The sequence below is a fragment of the Ornithorhynchus anatinus genome, chromosome 19 (assembly GCF_004115215.2).
Source record: "Ornithorhynchus anatinus isolate Pmale09 chromosome 19, mOrnAna1.pri.v4, whole genome shotgun sequence".
Classification (NCBI taxonomy): domain Eukaryota; kingdom Metazoa; phylum Chordata; class Mammalia; order Monotremata; family Ornithorhynchidae; genus Ornithorhynchus; species Ornithorhynchus anatinus.
This window is the reverse complement of record NC_041746.1, coordinates 6,387,379-6,410,046: the sequence shown is the minus strand read 5'-3', so window position 1 is coordinate 6,410,046 and position 22,668 is coordinate 6,387,379. Positions and strand designations below refer to the sequence as shown.

Sequence of the window (22,668 nt, the reverse complement as noted above, 5' to 3'; positions counted from 1 at the left end):
AATGATAGCCCTATGAGAATGTAAGTCAAAGGGGATCATTGTAAAGCTGATGATTTTCAGCTACTAAAAGAAATCATGGTTGCAAGTACGGCACTTTGGCCCAGCACATCGGCACTTTGGCCCAGTACATCAAAAAGGATGTTGAAGATAAGCCAAAGTGGGAACAACCTAGGTGTGGCTCACTGCCAGTCAAATGAGACTTCAGTAGGAAACTCCAAAATATACTTTGAAGCACATAGCTTAATTGAATGACTTATAGAAGGACAAAACATCTCCATTTAAGAAATAAATGTTAAGTCCTCCCCTGTGTGTTTGTTGGAATAATGGCCACAATGCCAAGTTTTGTTTTGTTTTCATAGCATGGGTCAGCCCCATAAAATGGCGATGATAGATGGTCAGGACCCATCAAATGGCTTTGACAGATGGTGAGCCCGTGAGGGAGAAGGAGTGTATTCAATCTCATAACCTTGTATCTAACCCAGTGCTTAGCACATAGTAAGTCCTTAATAAATCCAGTATTATTGTTGTTATTCAATGGCAAAAACCTTCCCCACTGTTTGACCACAAGCCCTGGGGCAGCTCTCTGGATGGGATTTGTGGCTGAACCAGCCCTAGAGAGTGAGCAAAACACCAAGTGATTAAACTGAAAGTTGCCCCTGTGGAGCATCAGGTCCCCTTGGGTCCTTAGAGGGCAAAGAGGGCCTCCGAGAGCAGATGCTCCACCTTGAACCTCTCCTTGCGGCTACGATTGTGTAGCTGCAGGACTCCCGACAAGCCTCCTTCCCTTCCTGACAGCACTATGGGTAGCCCTGGACACCAGGGTCCACCTGTGAATCAGACACAAGTGAAGGCCAAACCTCTAAAAACGCTGCTTTCTAGCATCGCTTGCCCGAGCGATGGTCCTTGTCACCTGCCCCTTCCGTCAGCTCTGGCTGTACCCGCCCTGGCCAGCAGCGGTTGGGCTGCATCTGATTACGTGCCCACAGTCTGGTTTGGTGACTGCACCGATGCTGATAGGAACGTGCTCGGTCTCCCATTCTGGCATATGTCTGTGCCTGGCACTTTCGCTTTTCAAATAGTCCATTACATTAAAATCTGTTTCCAGTGCTTTCACCCTCTCCATTTATAAATGATTTCTGTGTTACTGGACCTTGGATGAGGATGCACTGCTGGCTGACCTGCCTAGTCCAAACCTTTCCCCAGAGTCCCTGGGACTCAAAAAAAAAAAAAAAAAAAATCAGGACCTCAGGCCTGGCCTAGAGGTGGCAGATGCCAAGACCTAGGGGTGACAGTTGCAGATAGGCCCTGGAACTGTTGGACCGAGAGCTAGACAATGGGAAGCAGCATGGCTTAGTGGAAAAGAGCCTGGGCTTCAGAGTCAGAGGTCAGAGTCAGAGGTCAGAGTCAGAGGTCAGAGTCAGAGTCAGTGAGAAGCAGCGTGGTGCAGTGGAAAGAGCACGGGCTTTGGAGTCAGGGCTGGGCTGAGAGCCTGGGCTTCAGAATCAGAGGTCAGAGTCAGAGTCAGAGGTCAGAGTCAGAGTCAGTGAGAAGCAGCGTGGCGCAGTGGAAAGAGCACGGGCTTTGGAGTCAGGGCTCATGAGTTCGAATCCCAGCTCTGCCACTTGTCAGCTGTGTGACTGTGGGCAAGTCACTTAACTTCTCTGTGCCTCAGTTCCCTCATCTGTAAAATGGGGATTAAGACTGTGAGTCCTATGTGGGACAACCTGATTCCCCTGTGTCTACCCCAGCGCTTAGAACAGTGCTCGGCACATAGTAAGCGCTTAACAAATACCAACATTATTATTATTAGGTTATGAGTTTGACTCCCGGCTCTGCCACTTGTCAGCTGTGTGACTGTGGGCAAGTCACTTAACTTCTCTGTGCCTCAGTTCCCTCATATATAAAATGGGGATTAATTGTGAGCCTCACATGGGACAACCTGATTACCCTGTATCTCCCCCAGGGCTTAGAACAGTGCTTGGCACATAGTAAGCGCTGAACAAATACCAACATTATTATTATTATTATTATTATTATTATTATTATTATTACAATGGGGTTTCTGGCCTTGGTCCCCCCAAGGTAAGCCCTGAGGACTTTGGCAGCTAAGTCAACCTGAGGCTGCGAGGTGCCATGGAGAGGAGAAGCTCCAGGAAGCCCTGGCTTAAAGAAGCCTTTGGCTTTCAAGAGTTGGCAGGCTTACACTTGGCTGCAGTCTGAGGCCAGTGGTATGACTCACTCACAATATGGACTTCTAAATATTCTGATAATATACTGCTCAGTGGAAGTGATGATTGATGATTGTGGTATCTGTTAAACACTTACTATGTGCCAGGCACTGCACTAAGCACTGGGGTGGATATAACCAAATCGTGTTGGACACAGTCTCTGTCCCATGTGGGGCTCAGACCCAATCCCCATTTTACAGATGAGGTAACTGAGGCCCAGAGAAGTGAAGTGACTTGCCCAAGGTCACGCAGCAGACAAGTGGTGGAGCAGGGATTAGAACCCATGGCCTTCTGACTGCCAGGCCCATGCTCTATCCACTAAGCCATGCTGCTTCTGATAAGTGTGAGAGACCATAAGAACCTTCCCCCAGCCAAAGTTGATTTCGTGGAACCTTAGTAGGAAAGCCAAGAGATGGCAGAGCCTTGTCAACACCATCAGTGAATTTACATTTTCTAAAATGAGAAGCAGCTTGGCCAGTGAGAAGCAGCATGGCCTAGTGGATAGAGCTTGGGCCTGGCAGTCAGAAGTACCTGCGTTCTAATCCCAGCTCTGCCTCTTGCCTGCTGTGTGACCCTGGGCAAGTGACTTCACTTCTCTGTGCCTCAGTTACCTCATCTGTCAAATGGAGATTGTGAGCCCCATGTGGGACAGCGACTACAATTGATCTGATTGTACTGAATCTACCACTCAGCACTTAACACAGGGCTTGGCACACTCAACAAATATCACAATTAATAACAATAATAATAATATCTACTCACAGCCATCCAGGGTGTCAGGGTGGGGTGGGAGCGGGTAGTTAGGCATGAAGAGGCGGAGCTGTGGCTGCTGGCAACCAGAGGAGATGCTTCATGACCTAGTGGAAAAAGCACAGGCCTAGAGGTCAGGAGACATGGCCTTTAATCCCAATTCTGCCACTTGCCTGCTATTTGACCTTGGGCTAGTCACTAACTTCTCTGGGCCTCAGTTTCCTCATCTATAAAATGGGTATTGAAATACCTGGTTTGCCTCCCGATTGGAAGATGACTTCCTTTTGAGACAGGAAATATGTTACATCGTATCTGAGAAGCAGCGTGGCTTAGTGGAAAGAGCACTGGCTTGGGAGTCAGAGGTCGTGGGATCTAATCCCGCCTCCACCACTTGTCAGTTCTGTGACTTGGGGCAAGTCACTTCACTTCTCTGTGCCTCAGTTACCTCACCTGTAAAATGGGGATTAAGACTGAACTCCTTGTATCCCCCTGCACTTAGAATAGTGCTTCGCACATAGTAAGCACTTAACAAATGCCATTATTATTATCTAACTCTGTGCTTCAGATGTAGAAAGTGCTTAACAAATACCATTATTATAATAATTATCATTATCATCACTGGAGGCAGAGCCTGCTGCCACAGCACGGCCTTCGCCACTAACACTACAGGTGTGGGTTTGAATTCTAAAACCGATGAACAACTGAGGCAGCAAACCCAAAATCCTCAAATGCCAAGGGACTGTACTACTCCCCCAAGTGATTAGTACAGTGCTCTGCACGTAGGTGCTCAATAAATACTTTTGAGTAGATGACTGATTGGGTAGTGAAACAGGATAGGAGTGGTGATGCCAACAGAGCATCAGGAGCTGCTGTCACCCCTGCCCCGGGCACTTCTCCAAAAAGGTGTGCAATAGCATAGTGCTGGGAAGAGGGAAAGCGTCTTACTATCATTATTTCAAGTATTATTAAGCTTTCAACTTGTGTAGGGCCCTGTAGGAGGTCTTGGGGTGATTCCACAGAACTATACGATTTTAGTGCCCTCAGAGGGGTTGCTTTTTTCCTGACCAGAATGTATCAGAAAATGCAACTTTTTAAACAAAGAGCAAGAAGAGTCAGAGGAACAGAGAGAAGGAATTTTCTTAGCAACAAGGGCCCTTGGCACATTTTTTTTTAAGATAAGACATTTACTTAATTCCTTAAGGTAGAGTTTTTCAGTGGGCTAATGCCTAACCTTAGTTATACTTGAATGCACAGTAAAGGGAACAGAGTTCAGGACAGACAATAGGCATAGAAAACGGTAACAGGAGTGGGAAGAGGGAGCCAGCAAGAAGCACTGGCAGGAGCTGGTTAGTCTCCAGAAGCAGTTTTGTGCTTTCATCACTTGCTCTGGCTCTTGGCCCCATCGCCCCTACTTCCTCCCCTGTTCTACCCCCTTCCCCACCCCACAGTACTTGCATGTATTTGTATATATTTATTAATCTCTTTATTTTATTAATGATGTGTATATATCTATAATTCTATTCATCTATTTTGATGCTATTGATGCCTGTCTACTCGTTTTGTTGTCTGTCCCCTCCTTCTAGACTGTGAGCCCATTGTTGGGTAGGGATTGTCTCTGTTGTCAAATTGTCCTTTCCAAATGCTTAGTACAGTGCTCTGCACACAGTAAGCGCTCAATAAATACAACTGAATGAGTGTTGGCAACTGCACCATAGGTATGGTAGGTGCCTGAGTGTAGGGGTGGGAGGGAGATGGGTTCTGGTTGAAAGAAGAGAAGCAAGGGACTTCAGAAGAAACTTTGAGACTAGAAAGGTGCATTTTAGTAACAATAATAATAATGTTGGTATTTGTTAAGCACTTACTATGTGCAGAGCACAGTTCTAAGCACTAGGGTAATAATCATAATAATAATAATGTTGGTATTTAAGCACTTACTATGTGCAGAGCACTGTTCTAAGCGCTGGGGTAGGTACAGGGTCATCAGGTTGTCCCACGTGAGCCTCACAGTCTTCACCCCCATTTTACAGATGAGGGAACTGAGGCCCAGAGAAGTGACTTGCCCACAGTCACCCAGCTGACAAGAGGCAGAGCCGGGATAAATGGTGGTATTTGTTAAGCGCTTACCATGTGCAAAGCACTGTTCTAAGCGCTGGGGGATACAAGGTAATCAGGTTGTCCCACGTGGGGCTCACAGTTTTAATCCCCATTTTACAGATGAAGTCACTGAGGCCCAGAGAAGTGAAGTGACTCGCCCGCCGTCACACAGCGGACAAGTGGCAGCGCCGGGATTCGAACCCCTGACCTGTGACTCCCCAGCCCGGGCTCTCAAGGATCCTAATACTTGTGGAATTTGTTAGGCATCTACCATGTGCCAAGCACTGGTAGATACAATGTGGGCAGACTGGACGCAGTCCCGGCCCCACGGGCGGCTCACAGCCGGCCTGGCAGGGAGGACGAGTAGTCCCCGCCCACGTGACGCGGGAAGCAACGGAGGTTGGGAGAGGCTAAGTGGTTTGCCCGAGGTGACGAAGAGCGGGGAAATGGCGGGTCTGAGGCCGGGCTCCCGAGGCCCGACTCCGGGCTCTTTCCACCAGGTCGCGGGGCTTTTCACCTCAAAGGCGGCTGGGGCCGCCATGGCACGGCCGAGGCCAACCTGGGCAGGGCGGGGCCGCAGGCGGTGGTCCGCCTCGCGCCTCGCGCCTCGCGCCTCGCGCCTCGCGCCTCGCGCCTCGCGCCTCGCGCCTCGCGCCTCGCGCCTCGCGCCTCGCGCCTCGCGCCTCGCGCCTCGCGCCTCGCGCCTCGCGCCTCGCGCCTCGCGCCTGACCCCGCCCCTCATCTCGCATCCCGCCCCTATTCTCGATTCTGGCCCCGCCCCTCGACTCGCGCCCCTCCCCTCTCCTCGCGCCAGGCCACGCCCCTCTTCTCGCGCCCCGCCCCTCACCACGCGCCCGGCCCCTCCACGGGCTTGACCCCGCCCCTCACCTCGCGCCCCTCTCCTCTATTATGGCCCCTCCCCTCTCCTCGATTATGGCCCCGCCCCTCACCTCGAGCCCCGCCCCTCACCCCGCGCCTGATCCCGCCCCTCTCCTCGCGCCCCGCCCCTTTCCTCGCGCCCCGCCCACGTGCTCGGCCGCGGGCTGGAGCGGGAGGGAGGACGCGAGGAGCCGAAGCCCCCGGCTGCCCCCTGGATACATCAGGTCGGAAGAATCCATTCGGGGTCCAGCCCATTATTATTAACAAATAATAATACTAATAATGGTGGTATTTGTTAAGCGCTTACTAGGTGCAAAGCACAGTTCTAAGAGCTGGGGGGATACAAGCTGATGAGGATGTCCCACGTGGGGTTCACAGTTTTAATCCCCATTTGACAGATGAGGGAACTGAGGCCCAGAGAAGTGAAGAGCACGGGCTTTGGAGTCAGGGCTCATGAGTTCGAATCCCAGCTCTGCCACTTGTCAGCTGTGTGACTGTGGGCAAGTCACTTAACTTCTCTGGGCCTCAGTTCCCTCATCTGTAAAATGGGGATTAAGACTGTGAGCCCCACGTGGGACATCCTGATTCCCCTATGTCTACCCCAGCGCTTAGAACAGTGCTCTGCACATAGTAAGCGCTTAACAAATACCAACATTATTAAGTGACTTGCCCAAAGTCACACAGCTGGCAAGCAGTGGATCTGGGATTAGAACCCATGACCTCTTACTCCCAAGCCTGGGCTCTTTCCACTGAGCCATGCTGCCAAATACCAGATACCATAATTCTTCTATTGATGTTTGTCTCTTCCATCCCCTCCCCCTAGACTGTGAGCTCATTATGGACAGGGATCGCCCCTCGTTATTCCCGAATTGTAACTTGCCAAGCGCTTAGTGCAGTGCTCTGCGTGCAGTAAGTGCTCAATAAATACGATTGCGTGAATTAACGAATGCATACCTCATCAGTAAAATGGGAATTGAGACTGTGAGCCCCACATGGAACAGGAATTTGATTTGCCTGTATACACCCCAGAGCTTAGTACAGTGCCTGGCACATAGTAAGCGCTTATCAAATGCCATCATCTCATCAGGGGAAGGCAGCTCCGCTCTTTGCAATCCTCTCCCCACTCCCTCAGCTCGGGATGTGCGGGCTTGCCCGAGGAAGGTCATGTCATTCCTACCTTCCCTCTTCTGCCTGCTTTTATGGAAGCTGGGCTGGATCCCGAATGGATTCTTCTGACCTGATGCATCCAGGTGACTGCAGAAAAATCAGGAACGAAGTCTTTAATCTGCTGCTCTGACTCGCTTCAAACATATGAGGTGTCTTCCTTCTATGCTATATTGATGTTGACTCAGGCATCAATCAATTCCCCGGAGAAACATCAGGGATAATCCTCTTGGCCAGGGAAACAGGGTCTCAGATTACTTGTTGGCCTTCGTTTTTGTTTTCAATGAGCCATTTCCTTAAAGAGAAATAATAGGAAATGGAGAGGAGAAAGCTTGCAACAATAGCTGCAGTGATTATTAGGGAAAAAACAAGGGAGGTGAACAGAAAGGAAATATAACCTTGGGATTATGTTACCTAAACTCAGTAAACTTATTTTTTTTAGGAACTTGCATCTGAATGGACAATTTCCAAATTCCTCAAATTCTCTCTGGAAGGTTTTTTGTTGTTGCTGTGTCTGACTTTTTGGGCAAAAAATTAGCATAGGGTATTTCACATATTGCAGTTTTTTTCTCATTTGGCCAAGGGGAAGGACAGGACTGTTCGAACTCAATCCAAACTGATTTATGAAAAATCAGAATCAGTCCCTCAACATCATATATTGAGCATCCACTGCTTGCATGGAGTACTATTTGTTGCACATTAACATGAAGTCCAGGCATGTATAGATCATCCCTTTATTAACCTTGACATTGCGGACATTTACTTTGTGCTCAGGGATGGTTTTAAATGTCACAGGGCTTGGGGCAAAGGTAGGTTTCCCACCTCTCTAAGTGTAGTTTAAGTATGGCATTTTAACAGTATTTATCAAAGGCCTTCTACACTACACTAAGCACTGGGGAAGTACACAGAGGATCTATAGATCCAGTCCCAGGCCTCCCATCAGGCTCACAATCTAAGAATGAGGAAGGGAAAAGGTAAAAGATGAAGTAAAAATATAAAATGCAAGGACAATGATAAAGCAAGTTACATATAGTTTTATGCAGCTGTCCTTTGAATTCAAATCTTATGTCACTGAAGGTGAAGTTCTCCAGTGGGAAGAAACTGAGGAGGCCACTATGGGATTGACAGGCCTACCCACTGCCTACATCAGGGATGGCTTTGTCTTTGGGCTGGTCCCCTTTGAAATTTAACTTATTGCCCCTCAGTTGTTTTTTTTAAAGTGCTCTAGTCCCCTGTGCCATTCCAGAGGTGCGCTCCCTCCTGAACTGTCACATTCATGTTAAAAAAGCTTGTTGCATTGGCTACTGTTTCAAGTGTGATTAGAGTTTTTTTGGGGGAACAAAGTGTATTGGAAAAATATAAGTTCAAGTACCTCGTATTATTAATATAAAAAAACTCAAGTTTTTTCCATTTCCTGGAAGATTGCTCCACTCAGTGAAGTTGTAGACTGTAAACTAGTTGTGGGCAGGGAATGTCTCTACCAACTCTTTAGTTGTATTCTCCCAAGCACTTAGTGCTCCACACACATTAAACATTCAATAAATGTGATTGACTAATGGATTGGTATGGTAGTGTCCTATTTGGGGACTTCAGTGTTTGTGATCTTGTCTTGCCTTTTGATAGTGAATGTGATTGCAAGTCATCAGTGGTATTTGTTGAGTGCTTACTGTGTGCAGAACACTGCAGAAAGTACTTGGGAGAATACAGTACAACAGAGTTGTTAGACATGTTTCCTGCCCACTACAAGCTTACAGTCAAGAAGTGCCGCTAATGGAACTGCCAGGGAGCCAGCTATCTGTGGTGGGTTTAGGGCTGCCATATAGGCCACATTGTGATTCTGGGAGGGAATCCAAATGGAGGATTCTGGTTAAGATCTTGCTGAACTCTGCTCCACAGTTGCTGGCTAAGGGTCAAACCTTCACATGGTGGTAGGCTTGTCTATGGTCTATTGAGAAACTGTAAGGCGAGAACACTTCGCTTCATGCACAGCCTTGAGCTGCGTGAGTTGAGAGGAATTCGACTGGTAGTGAAGGAATCCCAAAAAGATGGAAACATCACTTTATCATCACCAAGGTCAATGTTGCTGCCATGGGCAGCCTAATCTTTGGGGCATTTCGGCTGTCTTTAGTCTCCTTCTCCCCGCCACCCCCCCCAGTCCTTGGGGGACAGATGGCAGGATGACAGCGGAGTTTATCTGACTAAACTGGGCCCTATTGGCTCAGTCTCCAAAGGATGGAGCTTATATATGACACAACATTGGAATGGCCCGGTAATACTTTCATTATTATGAATACCCATTCATATGCATGGAGATTTATTTCAAGGGCTTGCCTATGAATTAGAAGGAATGATGCCCTGATGCATGTATTTCTAATCATTTAAAGCATTCATTCATTCAATAGTATTTATTAAGCGCTTACTATGTGCAGAGCACTGTACTAAGCGCTTGGACTGCACAGTTCGGCAACAGTTACAGACAATCCCTGCCCAATGTCGGGCTCAAAGCATCTTCTGCCCATATTACTGGAAATACCTATTAATATTCTATTAATACTTTAATTAAGCCATATTAAGTAAATGGTAAATAGGATGCTGCCAGTTGATGACTGACTGAAGGTGGTGGTGCCTTTTGTCCGTAGTTTATTGCTGAGATTTATTTGACTTAGAAGGTCTGTTAAAGGAAGGAACCCTTTCTGTAATTACTATTCTGTGGAGTTTCTAGTTGACATCTTATCATATTTTGATCTTAATCCTTCCCCGGGGGGTCACAGAGGCCTAGCTGGAATTTTCTCATTTAGAAATTTCCCCTTCAAAATTTTTACCTGGGAAAATACCTTAATTTCAAAAGTTTCTGTGATAGTTTCAGCTCCTTCATTTGAAATGTACCTAGCATTATTCAGGGAGATTGGGCCATACCAAGGGTTTGTCACCATGCCGATTGGTGTTTTTCCAGCACAACTGGTATGATTAGCTTAAGGCAGGTTTTAGACAATAGTATTTCAAGAAAGGGATGCAGAGGGAAGATAAAATTAATACATTAAGCACCTGTAAAATTCAAAACGAAATTAAAAAAAGGCTGATTGTGTCCTGTAATATACAGATGACTCAAAATATACCTTAACAGATGCGATGAACAGAAGATTCTTTCCCAAAAGACATGAGGCTTTCTAAAGGCAAAGGGAAGTGGAAAGTTGAGCAATTTTACTGTTGAACAAGTTCTGACTCCCAAGCAATGTGCCTTAGTGGAAAGTGCATGGGGACTGGGAGTCAGAGGACCTGGCTGCATTTCCACTTTGCTGACTGCTTGCTCTGTAACTTTGGGCAAGCCACTTAACTTCACTGTACCCTTCTAAGAAGCAGCATGGCCTAGCACATGGAGCGTGGGCCTGAGAGTCAGAAGGCTATGGGTTCTAATTCTGCATCCGCCACGTCTGCTGAGTGACCTCGGGCAACTCACTTCACTTCTCTGTGCCTCGGTTCCCTCATCTGGAAAATGGGGCTGGAGACTCCGAGTCCCACGTGGGATGGGGGTTGGGTCCAACCCCATTTGCTCGTATCCAGCCCAGAGTTTAGTAGAGTGTCCGGCATGTATGTTAGCGATTAACAGATATCACTGTTACTGAGTGGGACAGGGCCTGGGCCCCACGGTGCTTGGCAAAGGCCATCATCATCCATCTGGCAAGTCCATGCCCCCCAAAGTCTGTCGTTTCTCCTCGACCTCTTGCTGTTTGTTGGTTCGGTTGCTTTGGACGCTTCCGCTGGTTTCGGCGCCTCAGTAGGCAGCGTCTGAGGGTTGGTCTGGGGGCGAAGGAGGCTGTCGGAGAGAAGGCCTCATTCATTCACTGTCATATTTATTGAGCGCTTACCGGGTGCAGAGCACTGCCCTAAGTGCTTGGAAAGTACAATTCAGCAATAGACGGTCCCTGCCCGCAACGGGCTTACGGTCTAGAGGCACAGTGGCTCAGTGGAAAGAGCCCGGGCTTGGGAATCAGAGGTTCAAATCCCGGCTCCGCCACTTGTCAGCCGTGTGACTTTGGGCAAGTCACGTCACTTCTCTGGGCCTCAGTTACCCCATCTGGAAAACGGGGATGAAGACCGAGAGCCCCACGTGGGGCCACTTGCTCACCCCGTATCCTCCCCAGGGCTCAGAACAGTGCCCTGGCCGTAGTAACCGCTTAAGAAATGCCAGCATCATTATTATTATTATTAGAAGCCGAGTGAGGGAATGGAGGTTGGGCAGGGGACCTGTCCTCGCGGGGGGCTGACGATCTCAATCCCTCATTTTTCAGGTGAGGGAACCGAGGCCCGGGGAGGCCGTGGGAGGGGGCCGGGCCCGGGGGAGGCCTCGTCGTCCCCTCCGGAGACCCCGGTCGTTTGTCGGGTGCTTCTGTGAGGCGAGGGCCGGGCAGGCCGGTCCCGGGGACCCCCGCAACGACCGAACGGGCCGCGAGGATGCGGAAGGCCCTCGCAGGCCGGTCCTGAACCCGGGCCCGGCCTCCACACGAGGCTGTGGGTGGGCGGGCGGACGGACGCACGCCCCGGGGCCCGCAGCAGGGGCGGGGCCGGGCGGGGCCGCCCCGGGCCTCCGCCCCCTCCGCCTCCTCCGCCCCCTCAGCCGACCAAGCCGCCGCCGCCGCCGCCCAGGGAGAGGAGTCGGAGCGGGCAGCCGGAGCCCAGCCCGGCCGGGACCCACCCGCCGCCATCGCCATGGGGAACCGCGTGTCCCGGGAGGATTTCGAGTGGGTCTACACGGACCAGCCGCACGCAGACCGCCGGCGGGAGATCCTGAGTGAGTCCGCCGCCCCGCCCCGCCCCGCTCCGGCCAGGCCCGGCCAAGCCCGGCCCGTTACCGGCTGATCTTATCTCATGTCGTGCGCGGGGCTCGCCGCCCGCCGGGGTTCCGGGCCCGAGGGAAGGGCCGCCAAGAGGCGGGGAGGAGAAGCCGGCCCCCGGCCCCCGGCCCCCGGCCCCCGGCCCTCGGCCCCCGGCCCCCGGCCCTCGGCCCCCGGCCCCCGGCCCCCGGCCCTCGGCCCCCGGCCCCCGGCCCCCGGCCCCCGGCCCCCGGTCCCGCCCGGCGCGGCCCGTTACTCTGCCCCGCTCGCCCCCCTTCCTCTCCCCGCGCCGCTTCCTGTCGCCATGTCGCCGCCGGTGGCGAGCAGCCCCCGCCCAGCCCCGCTCGGCGCTGTGGCCTCCCCTGCCTCTCTCCCAAACCCTCCAGTGCCCTTCACTCCCCGGCCCCGGGGTGGAAGCGGGGGGCACACCCGCCCCAGGCCCCGGCCCCCCTCACCCACCTCCTGCCCCCGCCCAGCAACGCCCTCCCTCCTCACATCCCACAAACTAACTCCCCCTCTTCAAGGGCCTTCTGAGAGCTCACCTCCTCCAGGAGGCCTTTCCGGACTGAGCCCTCCCTTCCCCTCTTCAAAACCCTACTCAGAGCTCACCTCCTTCCAGTGGCCTTCCCAGATTGAGCCCTCCCTTCCCCTCTTCAAAGCCCTACTGAGAGCTCACCTCCTCTAGGACGCCTTCCTAGTCTGAGCCCTCCCTTCACCTGGTCAAAGCCCTACTGAGAGCTCACCTCCTCCGGGAGGCCTTCCCGGTCTGAGTCCTCACTTCCCCTCCGCTCCTCTTCCCCTCCCCATTCCCCCTTCTCCTTCCCTCTGCTCTACCTCCTTCCCCTCCCCACACCACTTGTGTATATTTGTACAGATTTATTACCCTGTTAATGGTGTGCATACATCTATAATTCTGTTTATTTTGATGCTATTGGTGCCCGTCTACTTGTCTTGTTGTCAGTCTCCCCCTTCTACACTGTGAGCCCGTTGTTGGGTAGGGATTGTCTCTGTTGCCGAATTGGCCTTTCCAAGCGCTTAGTACAGTGCTCTGCACACAGTAAGTGCTCAATAAATGCGAATGAATGAACGAATGAGGCGGCGGGGCCAGGCCCAAGCCCGCCACCAGCCCCACCTCGGCTCCGGCCCCCGTTCAAGAAATGGGAGAGTATCGGGCTTCTTCCACCGCCCTCCCCCGCGGGCCTCCGGCCTCCTCAACCCCTTTTTGAATTTCAGCCACCCCGCGAGCCCCTCAGGGGGTAGGTCAGAGTGGTGACCCCCGACAGCTTTTGCATCAGCCTCCTCGCTGACCTCCCACCCGCCTGTCGCTTCCCACTCCGGCCCATACTTCACTCTGCTGCGCGGATCGTTTTTATACCATAACGTTCTGGACACATCACCCCGCACCTCAGAAAACCCCACTGGTTGCCCGTCCACCCCCGGTCAGACAAAAACTCCCCTCCCTTGGCTTTAAGGGTCTGCATCACCTCGCCCCCTCCCACCTCACTTGGCTTCTGTCCTTCTACTGCCCAGCCTGCACGCTCGGCTCCAGCTGACCTTCTCCCTGGGCCTCCATAATAATGTTGGTATTTGTTAAGCGCTTACTATGTGCAGAGCACTGTTCTAAGCGCTGGGGTAAACACAGGGGAATCAGGTTGTCCCACGTGGGGCTCACAGTCTTAATCCCCATTTTACAGATGAGGGAACTGAGGCACAGAGAAGTTAAGTGACTTGCCCACAGTCACACAGCTGACAAATGGCAGAGCTGGGATTCAAACTCATGAGCCCTGACTCCAAAGCCCGTGCTCTTTCCACTGCGCCACGCTGCTTCTCTCAGCTGGCCTGCCTCTCCATCGACCACCCTCCCTCCTCAAATCCGCCAAACAATCCCCCCCTTCGAAGCCTCACTGAAGGCACATCTCCTCCAAGAGGTCTTCCCAGACTAAGACCCACTTTTCTGCATTGCCCTGACTTGCTCCCTTTGCTCTTTGCCCGTCCCCAGCCCCTAAACACTGATTTACAGATCTGTAACTTCGTTTATCCCTTTACTTTTCTCCCTTCCCAGCCCCAAAGCACTTATGTACATATCTGTCATTTTATTCATATGTACTGATGTCTGTGTGAGCTCAATGTGGGTAGGGAATGTCATGGTTTACTGTTATATTGTACTTTCCCAAGCCCTTAGTACAGTGCTCTGCACACAGTAAGCACTCAATAAATGATTGAATTAACGAATGAGCGCGTCTGTGCGCAGGACACTGTACTAAGCACTTAGGAGAGTACAATACAAACAGAGTTGGTAGACACGTTCCCTGCCCACAAGGGGCTTGCTCTCAAATGTATTAGACAATAAAATAAATTCAGGGCAGATGATGGGGAGAGAGTACCCAAGTTCTTAAGGCGTGGGGCTAAGTGCAAACAGGGTGAGAGGAAGAGATCTGAATTTGGTGCAATTCCCACACTTGTGAACAATTTTTGTGCTGGTTTGAAATTTTCCGTGTTTATCACCTCTGCTCACTAGGTGCTGGAACCTAATTGCTATGCCAAAAGTGAAATGTTCATCCGTACATATATGAACCTGAGCTGCTTTTTCACACAAGTGTTGAGCAAAACTCATGTTATTGTGCTGGGAGAAAAATTTCATTTTCTTGCAACCTTTGTTTTTTAGTACCACCTTTTAAGTAGAGCCAAATGTGAACTTTGACCTCTTGACTGCTGAAAAGGATTGGATATGAAATCCATATCCAAACCAATACCATTTAGTGCGTGATTAGTGATTTACGTGAAATGTTTTGTGGTTGGTGAAAATTTGGCGGGTTTGTAAGCTGAAGGCTTGATGAACTAGATTATGGTTTAACCCAGTTTTTGGTAGTAGCTAAGACCATTTTTTCCTTCCAGCGTTGAGGAAGTAATGCCGAGTTTAATGGTGGAAGAGTGTCACCCCCTTAATTGGGATTGTTTGCTGGAACAGTATTATTATCTAGGAGGGGGGCATAAGGTTAATGAATAAAATCCTCATTGGTTCCACACTAAATCAATTTGCTCTGGGCAAATCGTTTGAATTGCTTTCCTGTAGAACCAAAATGTCTTGGTCCTACAGCCTCACAAAAAGTGTTTGACTAAGGAAGATTTGACATGGATAATGGGCAGGAAGACGATGAATTAATTTGGCTGGTTCTTAAACCCATTTCTGGAAAACTCTGGTTGAAATAACCTTCTAGGATTTTCTGGCCTTCCCCCAAAATACCTGTAAAATGTCAACTGTGAGCATTATCTTTGTACAGCGCGTGCTGTTCCACCATTGCTCCTTACATACCATTACTCCCAGGTTCTATTTGTATCATTTCTTGGTTTAGTTCTGGCCTAAGGTACTTAACTCTGTCCATTTTGCACTGTTTTTGAGTACATCTACACTCCAGAGTTTATCTCGGGGTTAGAAGGAAAGGGGATGGGGCTGGCCACTATACCTCCTGGCTTGCCCATTACCACCCTGAATAACTCTGTCCCATCAAACTACCTTCATGTTTTGGCAAATGGTTTGCATTTGTCAAACCTGCCAACTGTACCCTGAGCCCAAGGGTTGCCTAGGAGAAAAGGGAGCATTGCATTAGTTTTCCATGCAGTATTTCATTTGTTGCTGCAGGTGGAGACGTGCACAGAACAGATGGATTACATGCTGCCTTATAATTCTCTGTAGAGAACTGAATAGAGTAATGGGGTCTGTGAAGAGGAAGAGGCAGCAGTGAAAGGGTGTCTGAGACAAATGAGTCACCCATTTCAGTGCTGCCTCTTGTTGGAAGAAGAAGAGTGGGAACACTAATTGTACCCTAATACACTAGTTTCATTTTTCTAATGCATCTTTCACAAAATGCACATTTTACTCCAGTGTATTTTCATTCAGAAATACAAAGGTGTTTTTGTAAGCAGTTTATCTGGAAAGCTGAGTGTTGTAGGCGTAACACAACGGACAAGACTCAGACCCCATTTCTTTTCAAGTAAGAGTGCCTACTGAGTGGCTATAATTTATAGTTACATTATTACAATCAGCCAGGTCGAAGCCAAATTTTCAACATTACATATGTAATTTGTTAAAAAAAAAACCTGAATGACTGTCACAGTATCGTTTACAATAGATTGAGGCAGCATTCACTTTTTTCTCCCGTGGTTTTGCCCAATTTAATAGAGAAACACCATAAAGATGATGCAATCACTCACTGCTGGTTCTGGATGCTGGGAGGCCGAACTTATGGTACAGACAGAGCCTCTACTATTAAAAAAGGGTTGTGAGTGACAGGCCTAGATCTGTAGAAGGGAAGCCGCCCCCTCTTCCTGGCTTCCAATGCCATTTTGGATTATCAGACTGTGCCAAGCAAGGTTGTCCCCATGTCCTTCAAGAACTGGTGGATTTGGGTCAAAATCTGACTTGGGCATTCCGTGAGCTTTTCCGAAAGACCCTCGGACAGTTTACCGAGGTTTTGTACTTTTTCCCTGCTCTAACTTTCATTTTCTTTTTCTTGCAGCAAAGTATCCAGAAATCAAAGCCCTGATGAAACCAGATTACAACTTGATTTGGATTGTTGTTTTGATGGTTTTCACCCAGTTAGTTGCATTTTACTTGGTAAAAGACTTGGACTGGAAATGGGTTCTGTTTTGGGCCTATGCCTTTGGCAGCTGCATTAGTCATTCAATGACTCTGGCTATTCATGAAATCTCTCACAATAGTGCCTTTGGCAATTGCAAGGCCATGTGGAACCGCTGGTTTGGAATATTTGCTAATCTCCCCATTGGCATTCCCTACTCTGTGTCCTTCAAGAGGTATCACATGGATCATCACCGGTATCTAGGAGGCGATGGCATTGACGTGGACATCCCCACTGACTTTGAGGGCTGGTTTTTCTGCACCCGATTTAGAAAGTTCATATGGGTTGTCCTGCAGCCCCTCTTCTATGCCTTTCGGCCCCTCTGCATCAACCCTAAGCCAATTTCTCATCTGGAAATTATCAACTTGTTGGCTCAGTTGAGTTTTGACATTATGATTTACAATATTTGGGGAGTTAAATCGGTTGTCTATATGCTGGCAGGGTCAGTCCTTGGCCTGGGCCTGCACCCGATTTCAGGGCATTTCATAGCTGAACATTATATGTTTTTAAAGGGGCATGAGACTTACTCCTATTATGGAGCTCTAAATTTACTTACCTTCAACGTGGGATACCACAATGAGCACCATGACTTCCCCAATATTCCTGGCAAGAACCTTCCGCTGGTAAGTATTTTTCCAGTTCTAAAAATTGATTGAATTCCCCCCGGTTAAACTGATGAAAGTGGGCTTGGCTTACTTGTCTCTTTACAGCTGCAGTATTTTACAAGAAGAATGATCAGAGTAATTTAAAAAAAAATCTGCAAAATCAGGGGCACGGTAAGAGCTACCAGCGGGTGGGCAAAATGGCAGCTAAGTGCATTTGTCAGGTCCTCGGTTCCCAAGAACTATCTAACTGGTCTCACTTTCAAATGGAAAAGTTTGAGACCCTTTCAAAGGCTTGCTAACTCCACACCTCCTAATAATAATAATTATACATGTGAAGCACTTAGTATGTGTTGAGCACTGAGGCAGATACAACATAGATTAAAAACAGCCCCTTTCCCACAATCTAAGGGGGAGGGAGAATAGGTATTTAATAATAATAATGTTGGCATTTGTTAAGCGCTTACTATGTGCAGAGCACTGTTCTATGCGCTGGGGTAGATTCAGGGTAATCAGGTTGTCCCACATGAGGCTCACAGTTAATCCCCATTTTACAGATGAGGTAACTGAGGCACAGAGAAGTTAAGTGACTTGCCCACAGTCACACAGCTGACAAGTGGCAGAGCTGGGATTCGAACCCATGATCTCTGATTCCAAAACCTGGGCTTTTTCCACTGAGCCCCAATTTACAGATGAGGAAGCTGAGGCTAAGGTCCTCTCTCTAAACTAAATTCTAAACTCTCCCCATCTTCAAAGCCCTCCTAAAAGAGGCCATTCCTGACAAACCACATTTCCCCCTCTATTTACCCTTCTTTCTGCATTGCCTAGGCACCTGAGTTTGTACCTCTTGAGCACTTTGATTCTCTCCACACTTCAGCCCCACAACACTTACACACTTTATTTTAATGTCTATCTTCCCTACTAGACTGCAAACCTCTTGGGCAGGAATCAAGTGATACTGTCATACACTCCCAAGCACTAAATAAATACCACTGATTGACTCTATGTGGGAGGGTCCAGCCTTCCCTACCATTCCCATTTCCTCCTTTACAGGACAGGCTCCGTCCAATGTTGTGTTTTTTTTAAAAATGGTATTTGTTAAGCACTTGTTATGTGCTAGGCACTCTACTAAGCACTGAGGTAGATACAAGGTAATCAGGTTGGACACAGTCCATGCCCCACAAGGGGCTCATAATCTTTCTCCATTGGTTTTCCTCCCCGATTCTCCAACATAGTAAGGCACATAGTGGTTTTTGATATTCCATTGGCAAAAGAACTTTCATAATACGTTTTAGAAAATTATTTTTGACATGAAATCTAATGAACTACATTGATTTCTTAGGGATCTGTTATTGTAGTTTTGGGGGTACCCCTTTAAATAGTTTTATGGCTTAATATTTAAAACTGCTCTTTAAATCAGGCCATTTAAATATAATTGAACTCCAATTTAGAGCCCTTCTCAGTCAGTTTAACCACACTGAAAGCCAGAATAGTGGTGAGTGGTTGCCATTTCTTTTTCTTTCCCTGACTGGAAGTGAATCCTTTTTTTTTTTTCTTCAAGTTTACAGTGCTGCTGTAAAGCCTGAGTTATCTTGATAGCTATTGAATCACCAGTCAACTCCTTTTCATTGGTAATTTCCTTATTATAAAGATAGCACAAAGATCAACTTTATTGCTTTGGCAGACAGGGATAGAAGCTGTATCTCTTTATGTCCTCCTTTGCCCTTACCCTACATTCCTCATAAAAACAGCACATTTCCTAGAAATGATTTAATCTTCCTCTTCCTGCCTTTTAGATAACTATAAGTGAATCTCTTCTGCTACTGTTGTTTGATATTAAGCAGTTAAATTTTAGTTCTTTGTTCTTTCTCTGACTAATCTGGGGGTTAGATAAATACTCTACCAGCTAAAGAAAGCTAAAAGGCAGATAAATTAGCTGGGTTTGTCACTATTTTGTCATATTAATAATGCCCCTCTCCTCCAGTAGAGACAGAAACCCCAAACTAGTCATTCCCAGGTCAAAGCCCATGGCCCCGATGACCAAAGGGAAGGTCAGTTGGATTGGCAGGCACACTGTGACCGAACTCCTTAGCTTCATGTTTTATATCCCTAAAGGGCACTGATTTTACTCTTCTAATGAGATTGGAATTCAAAAGCTTTCTGTTTTTTTTTTTATGTCTTAGTGATAGCTGAGGCTTTACTCGTGGGATGAAGTTATTGAAACAGCGTGCTTAACTAGCATGTTTGCTTTGCCGCTTAATGGAGTTTGCTTGGCATTACAACTGAAGGACAGAGAATGTTTCCACTAATTCTGTTGTACTGTACTCCCCCACGCACTTAGTACAGTGCTCTGCACATAGTAAGCACCCAGTAAATACCACTGATTGATTTCAAGTCTCAGGCTTTGTTTCCTGGCATTTCAGTATCTCAAGGGTCTGATTTGAAACTTGTTACTGAGATGTTACTGGGTCAAATCATTTGGGGTAAAATTTGCTTTACATTTATCCAGACAGATTTCACTTTTAAAAACTAATCATTTTTGGTTCCTTAGAAAGTTAAAGTGCTCATGCTACCTCTCCGTGGTTTATATAAATTAAAATCAAAATGCTCCCACTGTTTCAAGTATTTCATTGAAATCTAGGTTGGTGTCAATCAAAAATTTTCAAGTAAAAATAGATTTTATTTAGGTGTTAACATTTGTGTGGAGTGTTTAGTTTTGAGTGTTCTAGATTGGGTCTATTTCTTAAACATCTGGTTTTGCCAGAGGGCACTGGATCCTTTTGGGTCTTGAGGGGAAAAAAATAAGTGTCTTACTGGCTTTGACATCTGATATCCTTGCTAATTAAGAGAGCTAGGGTCACTCTTGGTACATTGATAATTATTACCCAAAAAAGAAAAGAAACCTCCCCTTTTCAACAAAAACTTTCTGGGGTTTTGTTTAAAGATTTGATCCTTTTGAGCCATCTGGAAACCAAAACTTTGGAGAATTGTTTTTGTGGTTGCCTTCATTGACACTTTGGGTGGGGCTGAATGTCCTCCAGTGTAGTGCCCAGGGGCTATGCATTATTAATGTGCACATAACAGGAAGTATCTCAACCACAGCAGCAGAGAAGATCTGTAGTAATTATTTAGGGTGAATGTATTGTTTTCCCCTTTTCATTGCATCATCTTATTACACTCCTTACTTGTTCTCTGCTGAACAAGTATAAATATAAATTTGTCAAGACTGTTGAAGAAGGAGAGAAAACCTTGCAGGGATAATCATCAACTATCTCCTTCCTTTGGTTCTAGCAGCAGCCACAATACTTACAAAACTTGTTCCTACTCAACCCCAGGATCTCCTCCTGTGAGCAACCTAGTGTTGGTTTTAGAAGGTGCTACAGTTTCTTCACCTTCTACTCCCATTCCTCTCCCTCATGCCCTTCCCCCCCAACTCCATTGCTACTACTGTATATTGTTTGATTGGATGGCCAAATTTCAGAATTCATCAATCTATAACACCTTGAGAAAAGGGTTAATCTATAGAAGTCAAAGAGGAGGGAAGAATAGTAGATGTCATCTTGCAAATTGCTTTTATAATTCCCAAAAATATTCTTGGGGGGTTTTTGTTGGGTTTTTTTTTTTTGCCTCCTGGTGAAACTTACTGAAAACAACCAGTCATTAGACCTCGTTCTCCTGGCCTTGTACAGTGTTAAGCTTAAAAATAAAGTGCAAGAATACTAAGTGGTTTGCTTTTTTTTGGTCTCTTTTTAGGTGAGGAAAATAGCAGCAGAATACTATGACGGCCTGCCCCAGTACAACTCCTGGGTTAAAGTGCTTTATGATTTTGTGATGGATGATTCAATTAGTCCCTACTCTCGCATGAAGAGACACCTAAAGGGGGAGGTGAAACAGGAGTAACACTTCCACCGGCTTCAGGAACTCTTCAAACAGTAACAGGCTCAAAGGTTTCATCCTCAAAGAGTATGTTTATACTTTGATTTATTAAACTTCAGCCCAATGTTTTTGGACCAGTACTTCTGTACAGTCATCAGGTAAGGTTCTTGGTGACCATTTCCACAAGGAAACATGCAGTAACTATTTAACATAGTTTGCAGAGTGGGTTTCTCTTCTGTGACCTGAGTAAAATGAGACATGTTCTACATGTTCTCACTCATATTACATATGTATAAGGTCCCCTGAAACCCTTTCCCCAGTGTCTTGTCTTTTTGTAAGCCTATTGTGAACAGTTTTGAGAGATATGTCTCCAGTCCTTTACTGCCATTGTCACTGAGTCTCTGTGCATTATCCCAGCTGATTTCAGACAAAACCATCACTTTAGTTATTGATTAAGATGTTCGTAAAGTTTTGTTACCTTTAAAAAACACTGCTAATAAACTGAGCTATTAATTGCAAGGTTGTTTATATTTTCATTTGTTAGTTAAGGGTTAAAAGGCCACCTGCAGTTCCATTTTATAAAACAAATGCAGAATTGATGAATTTTCAGGGGACAGGTCCCCACAAGGCAAGAAATGGAAGAGGACGTGTGGGAGGGGTTTTGAACATTAGAATGAGGATCAGCCTCCCCCAGGGGGTGTTTGCCCCAAAGGGAGGGGAAAGTGTGAGGGCTAGAATCCAACCCAGAAAGGGGGGTGACTCCTATACACTTGTGAGGTATCTTTTAGCAGCAGTAGACCCAGTGGCCAGAGAGTGAGGGTCCCATAACCAGAGTCAGGTCACCTGCTGACACCTCCAAAAGGACTAGCCTTGAACATTTCCCCTGTCTTAATTTAATATCTGTGTCATCCTCTAAATTATAAGATCCTTGTGGGCAGGGGTTGTGTCTGCTGGCTCTGTTGTACTGTTCCAACTGCTTAGTACATTGCTCTGCAGACAGTAAAGGCCCAACAAATGCCATTGATTAATTGACTTGGCCCTAAGGCCACCTTCTGCCATCTGCACCACATCATCCCAGGCAACTCCTGAAAGGAAATGGGCACTCCAGGACCCCAACCAAAGCAAGAAGAGCCAAGAAGGGGCAGAAGGAGGATTCATGTCTGCTAACAATTGTACTCTCCCTAGTGCTTCCTAAAGAGAAGCAGCGTGGCTCAGTGGAAAGAGCCCGGGCTTGGGAGTCAGAGGTCATGAGTTTGAATCCCAGCTCTGACACTTGTCAGCTGTGTGACTGTGGGCAAGTCACTTAACTTCTCTGTGCCTCAGTTACCTCATCTGTAAAATGGGGATTAACAGTGAGCCTCACATGGGACAACCCGATTACCCTGTATCTACCCCAGTGCTTAGAACAGTGCTCGGCACATAGCGCTTAACAAATACCAACATTATTATTAAAGTGCTCTGAGTTAAAATGAAGTTTACAGTTACTCACATTATATGACTGTTGTGTTCTCCCCTCCTTTAGCAGCTCCCATTTAAATTACTTTATGGATTATCTGGATCCTCAAAAGGGCTCAATCCTGGGTGGTCTGGTCTGGTTGTAAAAAGT

General features: G+C 47.5%; 1 protein-coding gene across 1 annotated transcript; it reads left to right on the top strand.

Annotated features, from left to right (window-relative positions):
- Positions 1-11,733: 11,733 nt before the first annotated feature.
- Positions 11,734-21,581, top strand: DEGS1 (delta 4-desaturase, sphingolipid 1). The gene is made up of 3 exons (XM_029047357.2): positions 11,734-11,904; positions 16,465-17,207; positions 20,940-21,581. Exons 1-3 carry the CDS (start codon positions 11,823-11,825, stop codon positions 21,084-21,086), a joined length of 972 nt encoding a protein of 323 aa, XP_028903190.1. The 5' UTR covers positions 11,734-11,822; the 3' UTR covers positions 21,087-21,581.
- The last annotated feature ends 1,087 nt before the right edge of the window (positions 21,582-22,668 follow it).

Coding starts and splice junctions, on each gene's coding strand:
- DEGS1 (XM_029047357.2), top strand. CDS start 11,823: ATGGGGAACCGCGTGTCCCGGGAGGATTTCGAGTGGGTCTACACGGAC. Junction 11,905..16,464: donor CCGCCGGCGGGAGATCCTGA/GTGAGTCCGCCG, acceptor TTTTTCTTGCAG/CAAAGTATCCAGAAATCAAA. Junction 17,208..20,939: donor CTGGCAAGAACCTTCCGCTG/GTAAGTATTTTT, acceptor GTCTCTTTTTAG/GTGAGGAAAATAGCAGCAGA.